Below are 18222 nucleotides of genomic sequence, written 5' to 3' on the forward strand. Positions count from 1 at the left end.
CACTAAATGTTCCTTGTAATCCATGGCACATCAGAGAGTATTCCTGATCAGCACCTCTCAGCGGACAGGTGAGCATATCGTCCTTCCTCAGTCTAATAATATGATAAATCATCTCCTTTGGGCCACTGCAGTTCAATAGGTTCTCACGTATCTCCTCAAGCCGCAGCCACCTCCAAACCTCACGGACACCTTTGCAATGCAGAAGGGTGTGTGCTCCGTCCTTGTCCGCAGCCTGCATAAACTTAATAATGCCAGACGCGGCAGTCACAACAAACATAAGATTACAGATAACAACTCCAGGATCTAACCCCGATCCAAGCAAACCACACACTCCAGCACTAGCTAACTGAGAGAGTACATGCTAAATGTAGGATATACACTGCAACTACTCAAGACGATAGAGGGAAATAGAGGCAAGAATTTTAGCGGTGAGCCCAACGGTGATATATATGGTTCGAATCAGCGGGAGGTGACGAAATTTATCCCATCATCTTTTCGTGGGATGCAAGCGTACTCCCGCCATCATCGAGCTTGCATGGGCAGGGCACAACTTTTCCCCTTTTCTCTCGATCCGAGCTTGGCTCACTTGAAATGGTGGAATCGAGCATGCCTCCGCGTGCAGGCAAAAAGGTGCTTTAAGAAGCATGTGGACCGAGATTTTGAGAAGGGTTGGGCAACTAATTGGTCGATTTTTGGTCCGCTGGATACGAGAAATAGGGCCAAGAGCTGTAGGGATTCGTTGCATAGAAAACAAAAAATTTCCTATCGCGAACACGCAATCCAAGCCAAGATGCAATCTAGAAGACGGTAGCAACGAGGGGATGATCAAGACTAACCCTTGAAGAGATTCCAAAGCCTATAAGAGTAGGCTCTTATTGCTGCGGTAGACGATCACTTGCCGCTTGCAAAAACGCGTAGAAGATCTTGATCACGATCGCTTCCGGCGCCACGAACGGGCAGCACCTCCGTACTCGGTCACACGTTCGGTTGTTGATGAAGACGACGTCCACCTCCCCGTTCCAGCGGGCAGCGGAAGTAGTAGCTCCTCTTGAATCCGACGGCACGACGGCGTGGTGTCGGTGGTGGTGGAGAAATCCGGCGGAGCTTCGCTTAAGCGTGCAGGATGTGGTGGAGGAGAGAGACCGCTAGGGTTTGGGGAGAGAGGGGAGGCTAGGGCGCCGGCCAAGGGCAGCCCTAGGTGGTGCGGCCAAGTGTAGGCAGCCCCCTCCCTCTCCTCCTCATTATATAGGTGGAAATCCCCAAGTGTTGGTATACAAGTCTTCGAATAAGATCCCAACAATGAAACCTCCCATAGGTGGGAAACCTACTCAAGGGGGGAAATCCCACTCAAGGTGGGACTCCCACCCCTTCCTTGGGGGTTGGCCGGCCACCCTTGGGGAGTCCACCTTGGACTCCTCCCCTTTAGGGTTGGCTGGTCATGCAAGGTGGAGTCCCTCCGGGACTCCTCTTTCCATGGTGATTTCTTCCGGACTTTTCTAGAACCTTCTAGAACCTCGCCATAAATGCACCTGGATCATTTCCAAACTTGGAATATGACTTCCTATATATGAATCTTATTCTCCGGACCATTCCGGAACTCCTCGTGATGTCCGGGATCTCATCCGGGACTCCGAACAAATATTCGAACTCCATTCCATATTCAAGTTCTACCATTTCAACATCCAACTTTAAGTGTGTCACCCTACGGTTCGTGAATTATGCGGACATGGTTGAGTACTCACTCCGACCAATAACCAATAGCGGGATGCTGGAGATCCATAATGGCTCCCACATATTCAACGATGACTTTAGTGATCGAATGAACCATTCACATACGATACCAATTCCCTTTGTCATGCGATATTTTACTTGTCCGAGGTTTGATCTTCGGTATCACTCTATACCTTGTTCAACCTCGTCTCCGACAAGTACTCTTTACTCGTACCGTGGTATGTGGTCTCTTATGAACTTATTCATATGCTTGCAAGACATTAGACGACATTCCACCGAGAGGGCCCAGAGTATATCTATCCGTCATCGGGATGGACAAATCCCACTTGTTGATCCATATGCCTCAACTCATACTTTCCGGATACTTAATCCCACCTTTATAGCCACCCATTTACGCAGTGGTGTTTGGTGTAATCAAAGTACCTTTCCGGTATAAGTGATTTACATGATCTCATGGTCATAAGGACTAGGTAACTATGTATCGAAAGCTTATAGCAAATAACTTAATGACGAGATCTTATGCTACGCTTAATTGGGTGTGTCCATTACATCATTCATATAATGATATAACCTTGTTATTAATAACATCCAATGTTCATGATTATGAAACTAATCATCCATTAATCAACAAGCTAGTTTAAGAGGCATACTAGGGACTTCTTGTTTGTCTACATATCACACATGTACTAATGTTTCGGTTAATACAATTATAGCATGATATATAAACATTTATCATAAACATAAAGATATAAATAATAACCACTTTATTATTGCCTCTAGGGCATATCTCCTTCAAGAGCAACCTATCACACCCTATATGATGTCTAAATGGGTCAAGCCCCTGTCCCATTTTGGCGCGCTCATTAGCAGTTATGATGTCTAAATGGGTTAAATTTGTACTTTTTCCACTCGCATATTCTACATAAGCCAAGTGCATAGTTCCTCCTCGAACCAGGCATTCGCCCCACTTTATAAATAAAACCACAATGATTGAACCGATACAAGGTGATGAGGAGACCCTCTTCCACATCAGATCAAAAAAATAGACAAAAAAGTACAAGGATAACCAAAACTTGCCACCTAGAGATGGAGGAAGTAGGTGGGGGTGGTCTTCAGTTTTGGGTGCGATGGCGGGTCCCCGGGTTCGCTCTGGTTGTTTCGACGACTACTTCGGGGCAGTGGTGATGATTCGGACGACGTCTTTGTCGTGGTGATGGGGGAGCCTAGGTCCGGGTCCCGGATGCCTATGTCCGGCGGCTTCGCCGGTGGATGTTGCTATCTCTTCGTGGTAGTCATTGATTGAGCTTTTGTGGGTGCCGACTTCGACGTGATGCCCGGATGCCAGGGCGGCAACCTTGGATGGCAATCTAAGACGTGGCTCTACGAGAGGCGGATATAGGCACCGGTGCCTAGTTCCGTTCGTGGCCTCAAACAGTCGGGCACGTGGGGCTAGCGGTCTATGTGCGGGGTCGGTAGTGGTGGTTCAGCCGGTCCTCCAGGGGAGGATGCACAATTTTCTACTCCATGTTGGGCGAAAGGTTTGACCTGGATGCTACCGGCTCCTACGATGGCGACGCCCTTGGGTGCGGCATCGTTCTTGAAGGCATCATCGTGGCGGTGTTCTTGCTCCTCTCGGGGGAAACCCCAGATCCCATTTGGGATCGGGCGAGGGTGATGCTGTTGCGTCGCTTTCTTGTTGAGGCCTCACCTTGGATGTTCTCCGGTTGTAGGGACTAGTGGAGTGCTTTGGTGGTCGGTGACGACGAGCTTCTCGTCTTCGGTTAGGCACTGTGCGACCCTAGGCCGGCGTGGATGTCGAAGCCGTGGTTCCGGTTTATCGCCTTCACCGTGTTGCGTTGAGGTGTCAGAGTGTCGGCTTTGGTTGCTTGGGTGACTTTTGGTTTGTCGACTCGTGCGGGGGCGCGACCTCGAGGCCGATGTGGATGTCGGAGCAGGGGGCTCTGGTCTTTTGCCCGCGCCATGCCGCGTTGAGGTGTCTAGGTGTCGTCTTTGGTCATTCAGCCGACTTGGTCGTCGACTCGTGTGGGGGTGCGACCTCGGGGTCGGCGTGCTGTGTTGTATCGAATTTTCAGACGGCTTTTCCTTATAAACTTCTTTTTCGACTTGATCAATGAAAAGCCATAGCCTATGTAAAAAAAAAGAGTTTTCACCGGGAGCGTAACACAAAGAAGGTACATCCAAGTGCATAGTTGTGCATCTGATGCAGTGTCTTCCAAGTATTTCGGCAAATAAAGCTTAGAAAGTGTGAAAGGTAAGTGAATAATTTTAAAAAACGGGGTACCAACCAGAGGCGGGAAGGCAATGAAAAAACAACTCAAATTGTGGTTAGGCCCACCGTCCCACATGTCAGTGCGAAACTCCTCCAATCAGCCGGCTCCCGGACCCACCAGTCATTGTCCGCTATATGCAGAGCTACAGACTACTCCGCAGGAACAAGTCCTCTCCCTCGCACCGTCCGCCCGCCACCATCACCACCACCTCGTCCGCCGCCGCCGCCGCCAGCCAGCCACCCCCAAAACCCTAGACCCGATGGCCACCTCCGCCGCCACTGGCTCCTTGCCTTCCTACCTCGTCCCGGCCTCCGCCTCCCGCCGCCGCCGGGCCCACCGGATCCGGGCGTCGACGACGTCGGTGGAAGGGGCGATGGACGTGGTGTCGGAGGCGGAGCTGAGGGAGAAGGGGTTCATGGGGATGCGGAAGACCAAGCTCGTCTGCACCGTGGGCCCCGCGTGCCTGGACGCGCTGCCGGCGCTGGCGCGCGGCGGGATGGGCGTGGCGCGGGTCAACCTCTGCCACGGCGGCCGCGACTGGCACCGCGCCGCAATGACCGAGGTGCGGAGGCTCAACGAGGAGGAGGGCTTCTGCGTCTCCCTCATGGTCGACACCGAGGGCTCCCAGCTCCTCGTGGCGGACCACGGCGGCCCGGCATCAGTCAAGGCCGAGGTATTCCTTTTTGACATGTTGTTTGTTGCAATTTCGTTCAACTCTGTATGGTTTGATTAGAGTTGCAGCATTCGGATAGGATGACCATTTGTTGGGTGCTAGATGGACCTAGCGCGCCCTGCTGCGCCACCCTCCGGTACCATTGTTTATTGTTTGTGGTGTCTCTTCTTTTCGACATGTACATGGTTTATTGCTGGCTCGCTAAGTTTTGGCCTTAGGTGCAGTACAATAGGGCCTAGCATATTTTCTAGGACGATGCATTGTCGGTGTTTTAGGACGATTAATTGTCGGTGTCGCTGCATGGCGTTTGTTGGACATGTACACATTGGGTATGTAGGTGTTGAGGTGACAGGTGGCATGTGCCCATGTATGAGATACGGCGCCGGGTAAATTATGCGCCCTTTGCTGCTATTGTTGTTTATGGTGGCATCGCCGGGTTTTTTTATGTTTCTAGGTCTGAACCTGGAATTTTGTTTTCGACAACCAAGTTGTGTGTGTTAATCAGTAGTGCTAAACAATAAGCAGTTAATCTGGCATCCCATGCATATGCAACATAGACAAAAAGGAAACATGTTCCTATTTATAGCTATGAGGCAATTACAGAAATCACAGACTTGAAAAGAAGGCACACTAATTGGGACTCCAATTTCCCTTCATTGTAGGGATCTAAATTCCGCAAAACTATTTATATGGTAGAAAAAGTAAAATCATATTGCAGAGTTGTTCTTTGAGAACAACATCCCAACCATCATAGGTGTAAGAAAGACCTAACAACATGATATGCATGTTTTCTTGGTTCGCAACGAATATATAGTGTGGTTCCTACATTTGGTTTAAATTTTAAAACTAACCAGATCCAAATGTATTGCTGCACAAATAAGCAGTAAAGAATTTCTGAAAAAATGTGGGCTAGCTGAGTATGGTTATTTGAGTTACAGTAGCATGATTTTTATAAAACCTCCTGAAACGTTCGCCATCTCTCGCAGATTCAGATCTGATATGGCCAGGATTAGATGAGAGAAAGAAGGTAGCTAAAAGGGAAATTTTGGTACAACTAATAGGAAAAAGAAGAGCCGCGGAAATCTTTGTACATTTAACATCTTCAAGGAAAACAAAAAACATGACTTTGCATAACATGGAGCACTAACATGGTCACATAATTAGTAAATATCTCATGAAACAAACGAACTGAGGAGGTATTTCTTGTGAATTATGAAAGAGAGCAAGAGGTAACAAATAGATAAGGAAATGAAAGAAACAGAAATCTAAAAAATTCCCAGGAAGTAGATATGTGTAAATGTATCCTAGTGGACAATTCGCATGGCAACTACAATGCTAATTGGAATTCTGGAGATACTAATGATAGTTATGGTTAATCTAGTTATGAAGATCATGGTCTGAAAGCATCTACGAAGCACCGATACGGTGAGACAGATACGGCGATACGGATACGGGGATACGCGATACGGCAATTTCTAGAAACAACAATACGGCGATACGGCGAATATACATATAAAATTAATGAAATGCTATGCAATGACTTGTGAAGTCAAAGAATAATTGAGGCGGCGGAGGAGAGAACGATTCCAGGTTGCGGGGATGCGATTCTAGATGGCGATGAGCGACTCCAGACGGCGACGGTGCACTCACTCCTGAGGCCTCAATCCAAACCACTTCCATAGTTAATCAAGCAAATAGATAGATAGGGCACTGACTATTAGGGTCACTAGTGGGCTTTGATTGGGCTTCCCAACATTCATCTGTCCTAGCTGTGTCGATGATGTCCCTGGCGGTGTATCGGCGGTGTATCGGTATTTTTTTCTTTCTTTTTAAAATCGGAAAAGCCGATACTCCTGTGATACGTGTATCGCCCGTGTATCGGGGTATCGGAGTATCGTCGGAGTATTATACGCGGACACGGCAGACTTTGAAGTATCGGTGCTTCGGAGGAAAGCATCGAAGAAAAACTGAACCATTTGCTCTATTTAGGTTCTAGAGTGCACACTGGACGCTTGCGACAGATCTTTATTCATACTACAGACTTCTAATGCTAACATAAAGAGATCACTAAGTTGATCATCATTCCTAAAAGGGTTCTACCTACTATCACTTGGGCATAAGTTAGTTCTGACCATGGGCTTGTGTTAGTATCATTTAAAAACAGAATTGCAATCAGTTAGCCTAATGGTTTGCTGTGCTCAAATATACTGCCGAAATCTGAGTACATGCTACAGTAGTGTTGTTACTCCTCCGAAAATGAATGGCCAAGTTTATGTGCATGATTAATCTTCGATAGGTAGCACCTTCAGTTTTACCTCCCAGGAGTCAGCATGCCCCATGTTGGATGTTTTACCTAATTTAAAGGACCAGCTGGTTACAATACACTGATAACAAAGAAAGCAGTTTCAGTTTCAGACAGTGCACAATGCAGTTTGCAAAATAGAGATGTGTGTTATAGTGAGCTGCAAAAGAATGACCTTGATCTTCTCTTATGGTTCAATAAAGCTCTTCCTACACCTCTAAACTAATAAGCAAGCAAGCATTGATTTACTGGACAGCAAAAAAAGCAGTTCTAGACATCTAGGAGTAATCACAATATGTCCATAAATATATATAGCTAAAGGTTGTTTCAGAGGAAGCAAACCAAATGCTAGCAGCTAGTATACTTGGAGAAATAATTCCTTACATGTATAAACTTGTGTACCCACATGTATCTTTGAATATATATGCACTAATATATACTCCCTCCGTCACGGAAAACATGTCGGACTGGTCGTTTTGCAAAAATCCCCTCGGGGAAATTCCGACAAGCCCCGCACTCCCACGCCTCTTCTTCCTCGCATGGGCTCCTCTTCCTCGCACGCCGCAGCTCCGCTCGCCCGACGGAGATCCCGGTGCCGCCCCCCCTCCGCCGTCAATCGACGCCGTGTAGCTTGCCCTCGCTGCTCCCCTCCGCCTTCTAGCTCCCCCGTGTCATCTAGCTCCCTCGCGAATCCCCGCCCCGCTCCCCCTCTGCAGAAGGTTGGATTTTTCCGTCCAAGGTTGGACTTTCCACCATGCCGCCTAGCTGGATCTGCGAGCAGCGCAGCTCGATCTGCTCCCCGACGGCGAGGAGAAGCCGGCGCTCTGGAGCGCTGCCGCTCATCGAGGACGTCTGCTTCTCCCTCGAAGCCGGTGAGCGCTGCCTCCTCATCGGCTCCAACGGCGCAGGTAACCACCCTCGGGCCCCTCTGGAATCTTTCCCTCCAGCGACCTCTGCTACCTAGGCGGCGAGGTTAGCTGACGAATTACAAATTTGTTGTTCCCCTGTTGCACAATAGGAGCTCAAGATACGTTGAAGTACTTCCTCTGGAATCTTTCCCTCCGGCGACCACTGCTACCTAGGTGGCTTCTGTTGTGCAATTGTTAGAGATCCTGTATTCCCCTGTTCACAAATTCTGGATACATGTGTTTGTTTAGGATTTAGAGCTCCTGTATTCCCCTGTTTGCAAATTCTGGGCTGACCAAATCTGAACCAAACAGAATTAAGTGCTTGTATATTAGCGTCAGTATGCATAGGGGTTTCAGTTAGATACCAGATGGAATTTCCTGATGCTTGCTTGCTGAAAACTTGACAAAGCATCTGAGCCGCTGCATGTCTAGCACCTCTATTCCCATGGACACCTGATAGTAACACTCCCGCAAGTCAAAAGTTCCTAGTTGCCAAGCAATTAACCATTGAAATATTGCCAAGCCAGATCGCACTTCACTTGTCAGATCAAGCAAGAGGAAATGGAACCAAGGAATGTTCCGCGTCTTGAGAACACTTGCAGCCACACTTGCAGCCACATCAACTAGTCTGAAGGCCAATGTCTTGGTCTTGCAATATTCACCCGACTATCCTTTCTGACGCTTGTGTTCTTGTCCGTTGAACTTGCAAAAATATTGATGGATGTTCTAAATTTATCTTTGTAGCCAGTAGATAGAAATAGAGGCACGCAAATGAACTCTTTCCTGTTCGGACTGTTCTTTACAACAATAGCTTGTACGCAATGATAGATGTAATATGCAACTAGACTGACATTGTTGAGTGCCACATCATGCCAGTTTGATTTGTGTATTCAAATGCCTGCATAAAAACTTGAGAATTGCTAGAACAAGATGCTCCATTATACAGTACTCCATTATAGATTTCTGACTTGAGTAGCATACATCTACCAAGAAATCATTATACAGTACTCCATTATACGTACTCCATTATATAAGCTTCAACTGCAGACAGTTTCAGTTAAAATGATACCAACATGCACAAGTTTCAGTTAAACAGTACCAAGATGCACAGGTTTCAGTGATTCAGCTCACCTTGAGCTCCTGGAGGACAACGTCCGGGCAAAAGAGGTTGGTTCTGTAGGACACCGGCTGCACAAGGTCGAGGACCAGCAGTGATGCTTGGCGTTGCGGTTTCGCCGGCAAGAGGAGCAGGTCGAGGAGTACCAGCGGCCCTGCAGCAGCCCAGCAGGGGAGGACCTGTGCTATGCTCGACGAGGAAGAGGGCTCGATGTCGGGGCCGGGCGCAGCTGGCGCAACGGCGAGGCCGGGAATCTAGCCGGGACGGTGACGCTGGCCTACCGCAGCTTCCTCAGGTCGCGCGGCGAGGCCTCTGGCGCGGCGGTGAGGCAGGGCCCAAACGGAGCTGCGGAGGCGGACGGCGATGGAGCTGCGGAGGCGGACGGGAACGAAGACGGGAGCACCGGCGCCGTAGGAGAGTGCGCGACTAGCTGGACGGCCGGCCGCCAGGTCGACCCTCCCCATCGAGTGTCGCCGAGCTCGTGCGCATCCGCGATGGAAGAGCGTCCTCGAGATCGTGCGCGTCCTGGAAGAGGGAGTGCGGGAACTCGCGCGCGTCCAGGAAGATGGAGTGCAGCCCGCGCGACGGAAGCAGGCCGTCGACGAAGACGACTCGCGGACGCCGGCCGTCGACGAAGACGATGATCGACGGAGAAGATTGCAAATTTGAAATTTAATTTCAAGCCCAGATTTGACACAATAAAAATTTAGTAAGGGGTTTTCTGTAAAAGTGCAAATGAACGTGGGTGGGGGAGGCACTACGACAAGTTTTTTGTGACGGAGGGAGTATATACAATGGCAGGTTTTCTTTTGTCCCTAGTTGCCCTGATAAAGAAAAAAACTAGAGTCCAACCTATACTGTACTTGATCCAAAGTGTGTTGCTGCACAAATTCACTAACCCCGAATTCATTCCTCACATTTGGTTCTAGTTTCTTGTCCTCTGTCTAAGTACCAGACGTCACTCTCAAATTCTCAACAGAACATGACACAATGATACAACCCATGTTTTGTGGACTCCAAAATCTGAATCGGTGTATGTGTATTTATATACCCAGCCCAAACCTGCGACGGATTAATTACCCTTCTCCAACAAATCTGCTCTCTCTTTCTGTCTCCCAACATATCTGCAAGCAAGTTATCAATTTTATTAAGAGTACCAAAAGAGCAGCTGGGATAGAAAGTGCGTGATAGCTAATTTTTTTTTGACTTTAGACTGGAAGATCACTACCTCAAAACTGACAGTAACAGAGAACCTTCAACATGCCCGAAGTTACAATTTAGAGTTCAGGAAGCAACAGGTTAAAAGGTGACCATAGTATCACTTAGCACAAATTATTTACTCGTCAAATTTGATGCTACACAATGGTCCCACGACATAATATGCCTAATTGCAAATAATTTGACATTAATCATACAAACAACATTGTCATCGCCTATAAAACAATGAAAATAGTCCAAGTGTTCTGGAAAATAGTTATAACAATGCCTATAGCCCTATACAAAGAGGTGCAGATATATGATAATAGAAACCATGTAAAGAAGGATTTAAAATTTGGATGAACAAGATGATAATATACACAAGGAACAGAAGCATACTGCCTCGCAACCACTAAATTATCTAAACGTCATTGCACCTTTAAAGCAGTAATATAGATGCGTCAAACCAAGTGTCCGCTACAGGTTAGAAGCACATCATATCTTGGTTACATACTTCTCACGTTAGCACCAAATCACAAACATTCTAAAAAATATGGTTTCAGAAAACACTGATCGCACGTATCTTAGAGGCAATAGGCACATGATGGTATCAAGACTGAACTTCAGATCTCCCCTGCCAAATTGCTGATTCAGTTTTGTGGCCATAACTTTGCATCTATGAATAAAAATAGCTTGTAGGATAAATTATGTATGCACCTAAGGATAAGTCTGCAGAGACTGAACCTAAATCTGACTAACGGCATCAAGCAAAGACTAAAAGAATCAACCCCACAATCAAAACAAAACCAGGCAGTAGAATTAATGATTCCTTGGAGTGGCCGACTATGTAGTGGATGGGGATTGGGGAGTGGGAGAGCAGCACATTTTTTTTTTCAAGTATACATCAACACAGATCGAATCTGGATCTTTGACAGAAAGATATACATTCTTTTTTCTTCAGTAGAAAAGAGAAAGCGGGGAATGGCTTCACCGTGCTGCAGAAGGGTAGGATAGAGTTGCAGGAGCTTGTACCAACGGTGGAGGAGATGCACACCTCGCTCCCTAGGCAGTAACGGTGGTGGCTGGTTCGTCGGAGACGATTGGGCATGTGGGCATGGCTGGATGGGACATGGGCGAGAGAGGAGGCCGGTGGAGCTCATTCTCTTTATCTAGAGGATTCAGAGACCGGCGGTGGTTGTACGGAAGAGTGGAAGGTGGCTGCCTAGTTGGTGACGGCAGACGAACTTGTAGAAGACGCGGGGAGGCCGGGTCAAGCGCGCACGGCTGGTTCCTCTCAAGTTTATGGAGGGGCACGGCCACATGGGGTCATGGGCAAGGGCAATGGTGTCTGGTCGGTGTCGGTGGCGCACACGAAAGTAAGGAAGCGCGAGAAAGATTGAAGAGCAAAAGACGAACCAGAACAACGCCAAGCGACGCACAGCCTTGAATCCCTCACCAATCGGCCACAAATCCACAAGAAGAACAGGAACCCTACTCGCTATTAAGCGCGTCAGTGCCCCACACAGAACGCACCGCCCAGCCCGCCGGCGATACCATGACATGCACCGGCTGCGCCCTCAAGGAAACAGGGCACGTCTGGAGAACCTGTAAGAATCAGAAAGAATGACACAGGCTCACAAACCAGCCCCAAATTGCCCCCAAAACAACTCAACTGGCCATCTCTCACAATAGCAACATCATCCACACGGAAAAAAATACATGAGGTAGCAGAGAGAACACGAACCAGAAGGACTCGCCGCCGCACACACTCAATGGTAGAGTCGACTGCAATAATCATGGAACCCTTGAGGGCCATTCCAGGCTGCATGGAGGGACGCGTTGGAATAGGGAGAAATCATAGGAACTGACGACAACTACCGCTGAACTGCCCGCCGCCGACCCAAGCAATCGCTAGGTGCGGGCGTGTGGCGCTACAGCGCGTGCGGGGATGGGTGGTCGAGGCGGCGGCGAGGAATCGGTAGAGAAAGCGATTCAGGAACGGGCCGGCGGGAGCTAACACAAGCTAAATCTCCACGTAACAAACTCTAATCTCATCGTCCACTAAATCGAGAGAAGTCACAGAGAAAGAAATAGGGGAAATATACCAGCGAGAAGAAACAGCCACCACGGAGGCGAGCGGCCACCGCGGCGCCGCCCAAGCCCGCACGCACCGCCGCAGCCCAGCCACCACCGCAGCCGCAACCCACACCCGCACGCACCGCCGCAGCTCCAAGGACGAAGGGAAAAAACCGAGCGAATCCTACCGCCATAACCCAAAGAGAAGAAAAAGAGGAGAAAGACGTAAGCCCTGGTCAAAGAAAGCTGAAACCGACCTCCCGACGCGAGGCCTCGCCGCGCTTGTACATGTCACGCGCAACCGCCTCCAGATGCCGAGTCACGCCGATACGCTAGCACGTCAGGTAGGTCCCACGAAAATGACGTGCAGCTTGACCAGGGAGGCGCCCAACCCTGGGAGCTTAGTGCTCTTTAAAGATGAGCCTTTAAAGAAAACTACTCCCTTCGATCCATAATGAATGTTGTGGTTTTACTTCAAATGCGTTTAAATTTGAATTAAAGCCACAACACCACTTATTATGGATCGGAGTGACTAGATGATACCCCGCTCTTTGCTGCGGGACCTCAGCATGCCGAACAATTTTTGAAGTGCAAAAATATAGTAGAAAAGAAGGAAACTGAGGTTGACAATAATAGCTAAAGTAGGAAATGTTTTGCTTTTGAAGTTGATATGCACAATTTGAATTTGTATAAAAACACAGCATAAACATCACTGAGAAGTATCACTGGATACATCAAATTTAAAATCCAAAATTCAAATATGGATTGCGAGGAGAGAGAACAAATAATAAAATTGTCAATACAATTTGTGTAATTGGTGGGTTTTACTTAACTTGCCATCTGTATATTCTGAAAGAGATTTATCCTTTCTGAAGTAGCGCGCACCATTGGCCAATATTCAACACGTAGACTTGATGCACAAACCAACTTCAGGGAATGGTTCAAAAAGAGAAGAACACACACTGTCTGCACGCTTCTGCAGAATAACTTCAAGGAATGGCTACTGTCAAAAAAATCCAGGAAATTGTTTGGTGAGAGGAGAAAATTAAAATAAACTGTCTTCGCATCAACTAACACTGAATGTAGCGGGCTACTTACAAATACATGGCGTGATGACCTTTGAGATGAATTGACCAAATGGCCAAGAAATATAAATGGAATAATTTTTCTTGTACTGTTCAAAGGTCTATTCCAATTCCAACTTAGCTGCACAGGAAAATGAAGATGAAAATTCTTTCACAAAAATAGGAATACCATGTCCTGAAGAACATTATCCAAAAATTAATTCTCAGTACAAATGTGCCTTACAAATCCCATGTTCTACTATCATCTGTACATGGGCAATCTGGACAAAGTCCAAAATCCCATGCAAATTCGAGCCCTTAAAAGAAAATATAGCTTCTGACTGCAGTTTATTTACTCTATTTCCAATTTGGTCTAATGATGCTTGAAATATTATTACAGTAATATGAAAAGGGGTTAGGCACCTGAAATCTTCTAGATTGTACAGAGCTCCCCGGCTCTTTTTTGTTGCTGAGAAAACCGAGCTCCTTGTATAGAGATCTAGTAATTAACCTGGCCAGTCATAGCAAGGGGTAATCATCTCAAAAAATCTGTATGAAGAAGCAAGTAAGTGCGAGTTGAATAACCTAACTTAAAAGGGAAGTGGAGTGGTGATATAAGATAACCTGTGTGGATGCATGCTGTGAATTCGTTAGACTGAGTTGCTGAGGTGGACATGGATTCCTTTGCCTGCATAGAGTCAAGACCCAACAGTAAGAGCAAGTACAATAGAGTCCAGTTAGCTGACTATAAGACATTAAATAATATATTTTAGATGAGTTGGAGGAGAGAGAAGAGGAGAGAGAAGGGAGGTGGGCTACTATGCAATAGCCAGCTCTTGCACGTGCTCTTAGGCACCTTGTGAGAGTGAAAGGTGGGCCATATATTAGTAAAGTACTACATTCTTATAGCCAACTATTGTACATGTTAGCTATATGATGACTACAAATGATATAACATCTTGTTATAGCCAACAGTTGGCTATACTATTGGAATTGCTCTAACTTACAGACTGACGTGGACGCCTTGGATGACCTGTCGGAATTGCTGAGGTGGCATAGCTGCATGTGTAGAGAAATAGCTAGTGGGGATGAACTACTTAGTTATATACGATTAGTTGGGTGTCTCTGTGCAAAGAAAATGATCCCTTTTGTAATTTGGTTAGCTTCACTGAATGTTGTACACATATAAGTTTATTGCCTTACATTAGCAAATTGTATGTTTCTTTTTCACTTATTTAATGTATAATGTGATTACTTTCTACTAAAACTTATGGTTTGATTCTGATCGTTTCCCTTTTTATAAGAAATATAGTTCTCTTTTAGGTGCATGCATTATATCAAGAGACTGGAGTATCAATTAATTGTGCCAGTCGTGCATTGAACAATGTACTGTTTTCGCGCTGACTTAGATTGGCTTGTTTTACTAGAAGTAGAAGTGTTCAATTATGAGATTCTCACATAGTCACACAGAGTATCTGTATCATGTCAAATAGATTGGAAGAGGATCATCATGTTCTCTGTTGTCTTTCCCTGAAAGCATTTTCTGTGAGAGTACTGTACTACTATGTAATTACCTTGGCATGTCAAATATGTGGGATGACTCTAGTGGACTGAACAAATGACAGTTCAGTCTGAGGGTTTCACATCACCCTCATCTACATAATCATATTTACACTTTAGTTTTCACTAGTAGGTACACTATATTTATTTTCCAAAGCATCGATTTGAACTTTAAGAAAGACTATTTAGTATTTTCTTAACCTATATTTTGGTCCTCTATGCCTTGTCGTTCATGGAAGCTGGAAACCCTCATATCATTTCTTTCTTTGATGTTATAATGCAGGATTGCTCTGAATGGTTATTTACAAGTAAAAAAACTGACAAAGTTCATCCATTTGCAATGCATGTGAACTTTGATAAGTTTTCTGAAGGTCTGAAGATGAACATGAATCGTTTGTTTCTTGTCCATAATATGACTTTTAGAAGTTTTTTGTTCACAATTTTACTTCCTGCACATTTGCAGGCATTCTAGTTGGTGACGAGCTTGTCGTAGATGGTGGAATGGCTACATTTGAAGTTACAGAAAAGATCGGGGACGATCTACGCTGTAAGTGCACAGACCCAGGTTTGCTTCTTCCTCGAGCCAAGTTGTCATTCTGGAGGGACGGAAAATTAATTGAAAGGAACTTTGGGCTTCCTACCTTGTCGGCAAAGGTTAACTTAGTATGCAATACTTGCTATTATTTATGCTCTTATATCGGTTTAATAGTCCCCTCTTGAACTCATTGATGGCAAACCATATGTTTGGTAATTTATCTAACATGTTAAATTGCATACATGTTAAATTTTCAGGCTATTTTTATTTAAACCATAACTATCTTATTTAAAATCGTATACAACTTACTGAAATTTGTATCTTCTTGCTTGCTAACTTCTTATATTGTACCGTAGGATTGGGCTGACATTGAATTCGGCATAACTGAAGGGGTTGATTTCATTGCTCTTTCATTTGCAAAGGATGCTAATGATATTAAGGACCTGAAGACTTACCTCTCCAGAAGATCACTAGGGTGAGCACATAACTGCAATACAGTAATTTCTTGAATTCCTTAAGTTGGTTCTTGTTGTTCTACAACGGTGATACACTCATTTGTTGCAGAAAGGTTGTAGCTGTAGTGTAATAAATTGCTTGGGCCTTTTTGATTCAAAGGATTTTCGTTGGATTTTTGGAGGATTGGAATCTTTAGGAAATTTTCCTATGTTGGTTGTTTTATTCGTAGGATTGTATCCTATAGGAGTTTATCCTAAGAATTGCTCTGCACTACGTTTCATAAGATGTTTTTGCATCCACTCAAATCTTTTCCAAGAATCCTTTATTTTTCCTGTGATGCAATCAAATAAACCAAAATCCTGTAGGATTCGAATGAGCACGACATTACCTTCCTGCGTTTTCTTTTCCTTTGCCTGCGTTTTTAGAGTCCACGAGTGAAAGAGGCCATAGTATTTCTAGGACATTTCAAGTTAGCACTCTGCTTGTAGAAATTACCAGCAGCAGGGTCTGAGCCTACAGCTTCCAGTACTCCTTTGTTACACAGTGCATGCTATTTCTACATCTAACTAACCAGGAAACGGTAAAGCTGGTGTTGCAATGGATTTTTTTTATTGTTTTCTATAGAGCATATCAAAACAATTATCCTTAAATATCCAGCTCAAACGCCACTTCAGGACTTCTGCCTGTGATTCTGCTTAAAATAATTTCACCCTTAATCTTTCAAACTTAGCAATTGTAATAATCCTATCCATTAAAAGATGGGCATATATATATTCGTTAGGACTTGCTGTTACAATACGCTCCAAACCTTTTTCCCCCGGTTTTCTGCTATTGTAATACAATCTACTTGTATAACAGACACATTAAAATATTTGCGAAGATTGAGAGTCTGGAAGCTCTGAAGAACCTGAAAGAAATCACAGAGGCATCTGACGGAGTTATGGTTGCACGTGGTGATCTTGGAGTGCAGGTTCCTCTAGAACAAATCCCAGCCATCCAAGAAGCAATTGTTGAACTATGTAGAAACCTGAACAAGCCCGTGATAGTTGCTTCTCAGCTTCTTGAATCAATGGTTGAATACCCAACGCCAACTCGCGCGGAGGTAACCTGATTCGTTCTAATAAATTTTACTCCCTCCATCCCATGAAACTTTTCTTAACTTTGTCCAAATTTGGATGTATCTAGACTTTTATGTCCAGATACACTCAACTTTAGACAAAGTTAAGACAAGTTTCATGAGATAGAGGGTGCACTTCTCACGATCTAGATATACTTCACCTACTTTAGCATTTTTCTCACATCCAGTGGATGAACTGTCCTTGCTTGTATTTAGGTTGCAGACGTCTCGGAAGCAGTTCGGCAATATGCAGATGCTATAATGCTATCAGCTGAGTCCGCTGTAGGTGCATTTCCTGAGAAAGCTCTGTCCGTCCTTCGTGCTGCTAGCGAGAGGATGGAATCATGGAGCCGCGAGGAAAACATGCAAAGATTTCTTCCGCAACACCAGCTTGCAATAGCTCTGCCTGACCGTATTTCGGAGCAAATTTGCAGCAGTGCTGTGGAAATGGGTATGTGTTTTCTTGTGTTAACTCCGTATCCAACCTTTTATTGTTTCGACAAAATTCACCTGTTGTTACTCTCAATGCAGCAAACAACCTTGCCGTGGATGCCATCTTCGTTTATACAAAGCATGGCCACATGGCATCGCTCCTATCTCGCAACCGGCCAAACCCTCCCATCTTCGCGTTCACTGACAATGCGAGTTCAAGAAAGAGCATGAACCTTTACTGGGGAGTAATCCCACTTCAGCTACCTCTGTTGAATAGCATGAACGATAACTTCAATAATACCATCAGGCTCATGAAGTCCAAGGGTTCAGTGAAACCTGGAGACTCTGTCTTGGTCGTCGCCGACTCGGATCTAAACCAGCCTTGTGGTGCTACATCAGTTTATCAATCAATTCAGGTCCGACTAGTGGACTAAGCTATGCATCGTTGAACTATTAGCTGCTCCAAAACACCGTTTACTGCAGATGTGCTATAGTGAACAATTTGTGTATATTGTTTATGGAATATGTGTTTTCCGTGCCCAACAAGGTGATATTTGATCACTTTCATCTGAAAACTGGTATAGGTGTATACTTGTATGCTTGTACATTGTTTATCTGTCACTGTGGATTTAATTCTGAAGATAGAATTATTTTCGTGTGTGTCGCTCATACAATTTCTTTTATTCAAGGTCGAATTATTTGTGGACATGATGTTGTCGCCTTGTTGGTACACGAGTGACATGATTGCTACAGTTTCACCTTT

General features: G+C 45.5%; 1 protein-coding gene across 1 annotated transcript; it reads left to right on the forward strand.

Annotated features, from left to right (window-relative positions):
• Positions 1-4272: 4272 nt before the first annotated feature.
• On the forward strand, positions 4273-18002 carry LOC124700038 (plastidial pyruvate kinase 1, chloroplastic-like). Its single transcript, XM_047232240.1, has 7 exons — positions 4273-4695; positions 15203-15290; positions 15383-15573; positions 15811-15929; positions 16769-17012; positions 17244-17478; positions 17559-18002. The coding sequence occupies exons 1-7, from the start codon at positions 4282-4284 to the stop codon at positions 17891-17893; spliced, it is 1626 nt and encodes a 541-aa protein (XP_047088196.1). The 5' UTR covers positions 4273-4281; the 3' UTR covers positions 17894-18002.
• The last annotated feature ends 220 nt before the right edge of the window (positions 18003-18222 follow it).

This window comes from Lolium rigidum, chromosome 3 (genome assembly GCF_022539505.1).
Source record: "Lolium rigidum isolate FL_2022 chromosome 3, APGP_CSIRO_Lrig_0.1, whole genome shotgun sequence".
Classification (NCBI taxonomy): domain Eukaryota; kingdom Viridiplantae; phylum Streptophyta; class Magnoliopsida; order Poales; family Poaceae; genus Lolium; species Lolium rigidum.

Excerpts from the sequence above, each read along its gene's own strand:
- LOC124700038 (XM_047232240.1), top strand. The coding sequence starts at position 4,282 with ATGGCCACCTCCGCCGCCACTGGCTCCTTGCCTTCCTACCTCGTCCCG. Across the intron at positions 4,696-15,202 it reads CGGCATCAGTCAAGGCCGAG|GATTGCTCTGAATGGTTATT; the intron begins GTATTCCTTTTT and ends GTTATAATGCAG. Across the intron at positions 17,013-17,243 it reads CAACGCCAACTCGCGCGGAG|GTTGCAGACGTCTCGGAAGC; the intron begins GTAACCTGATTC and ends GCTTGTATTTAG.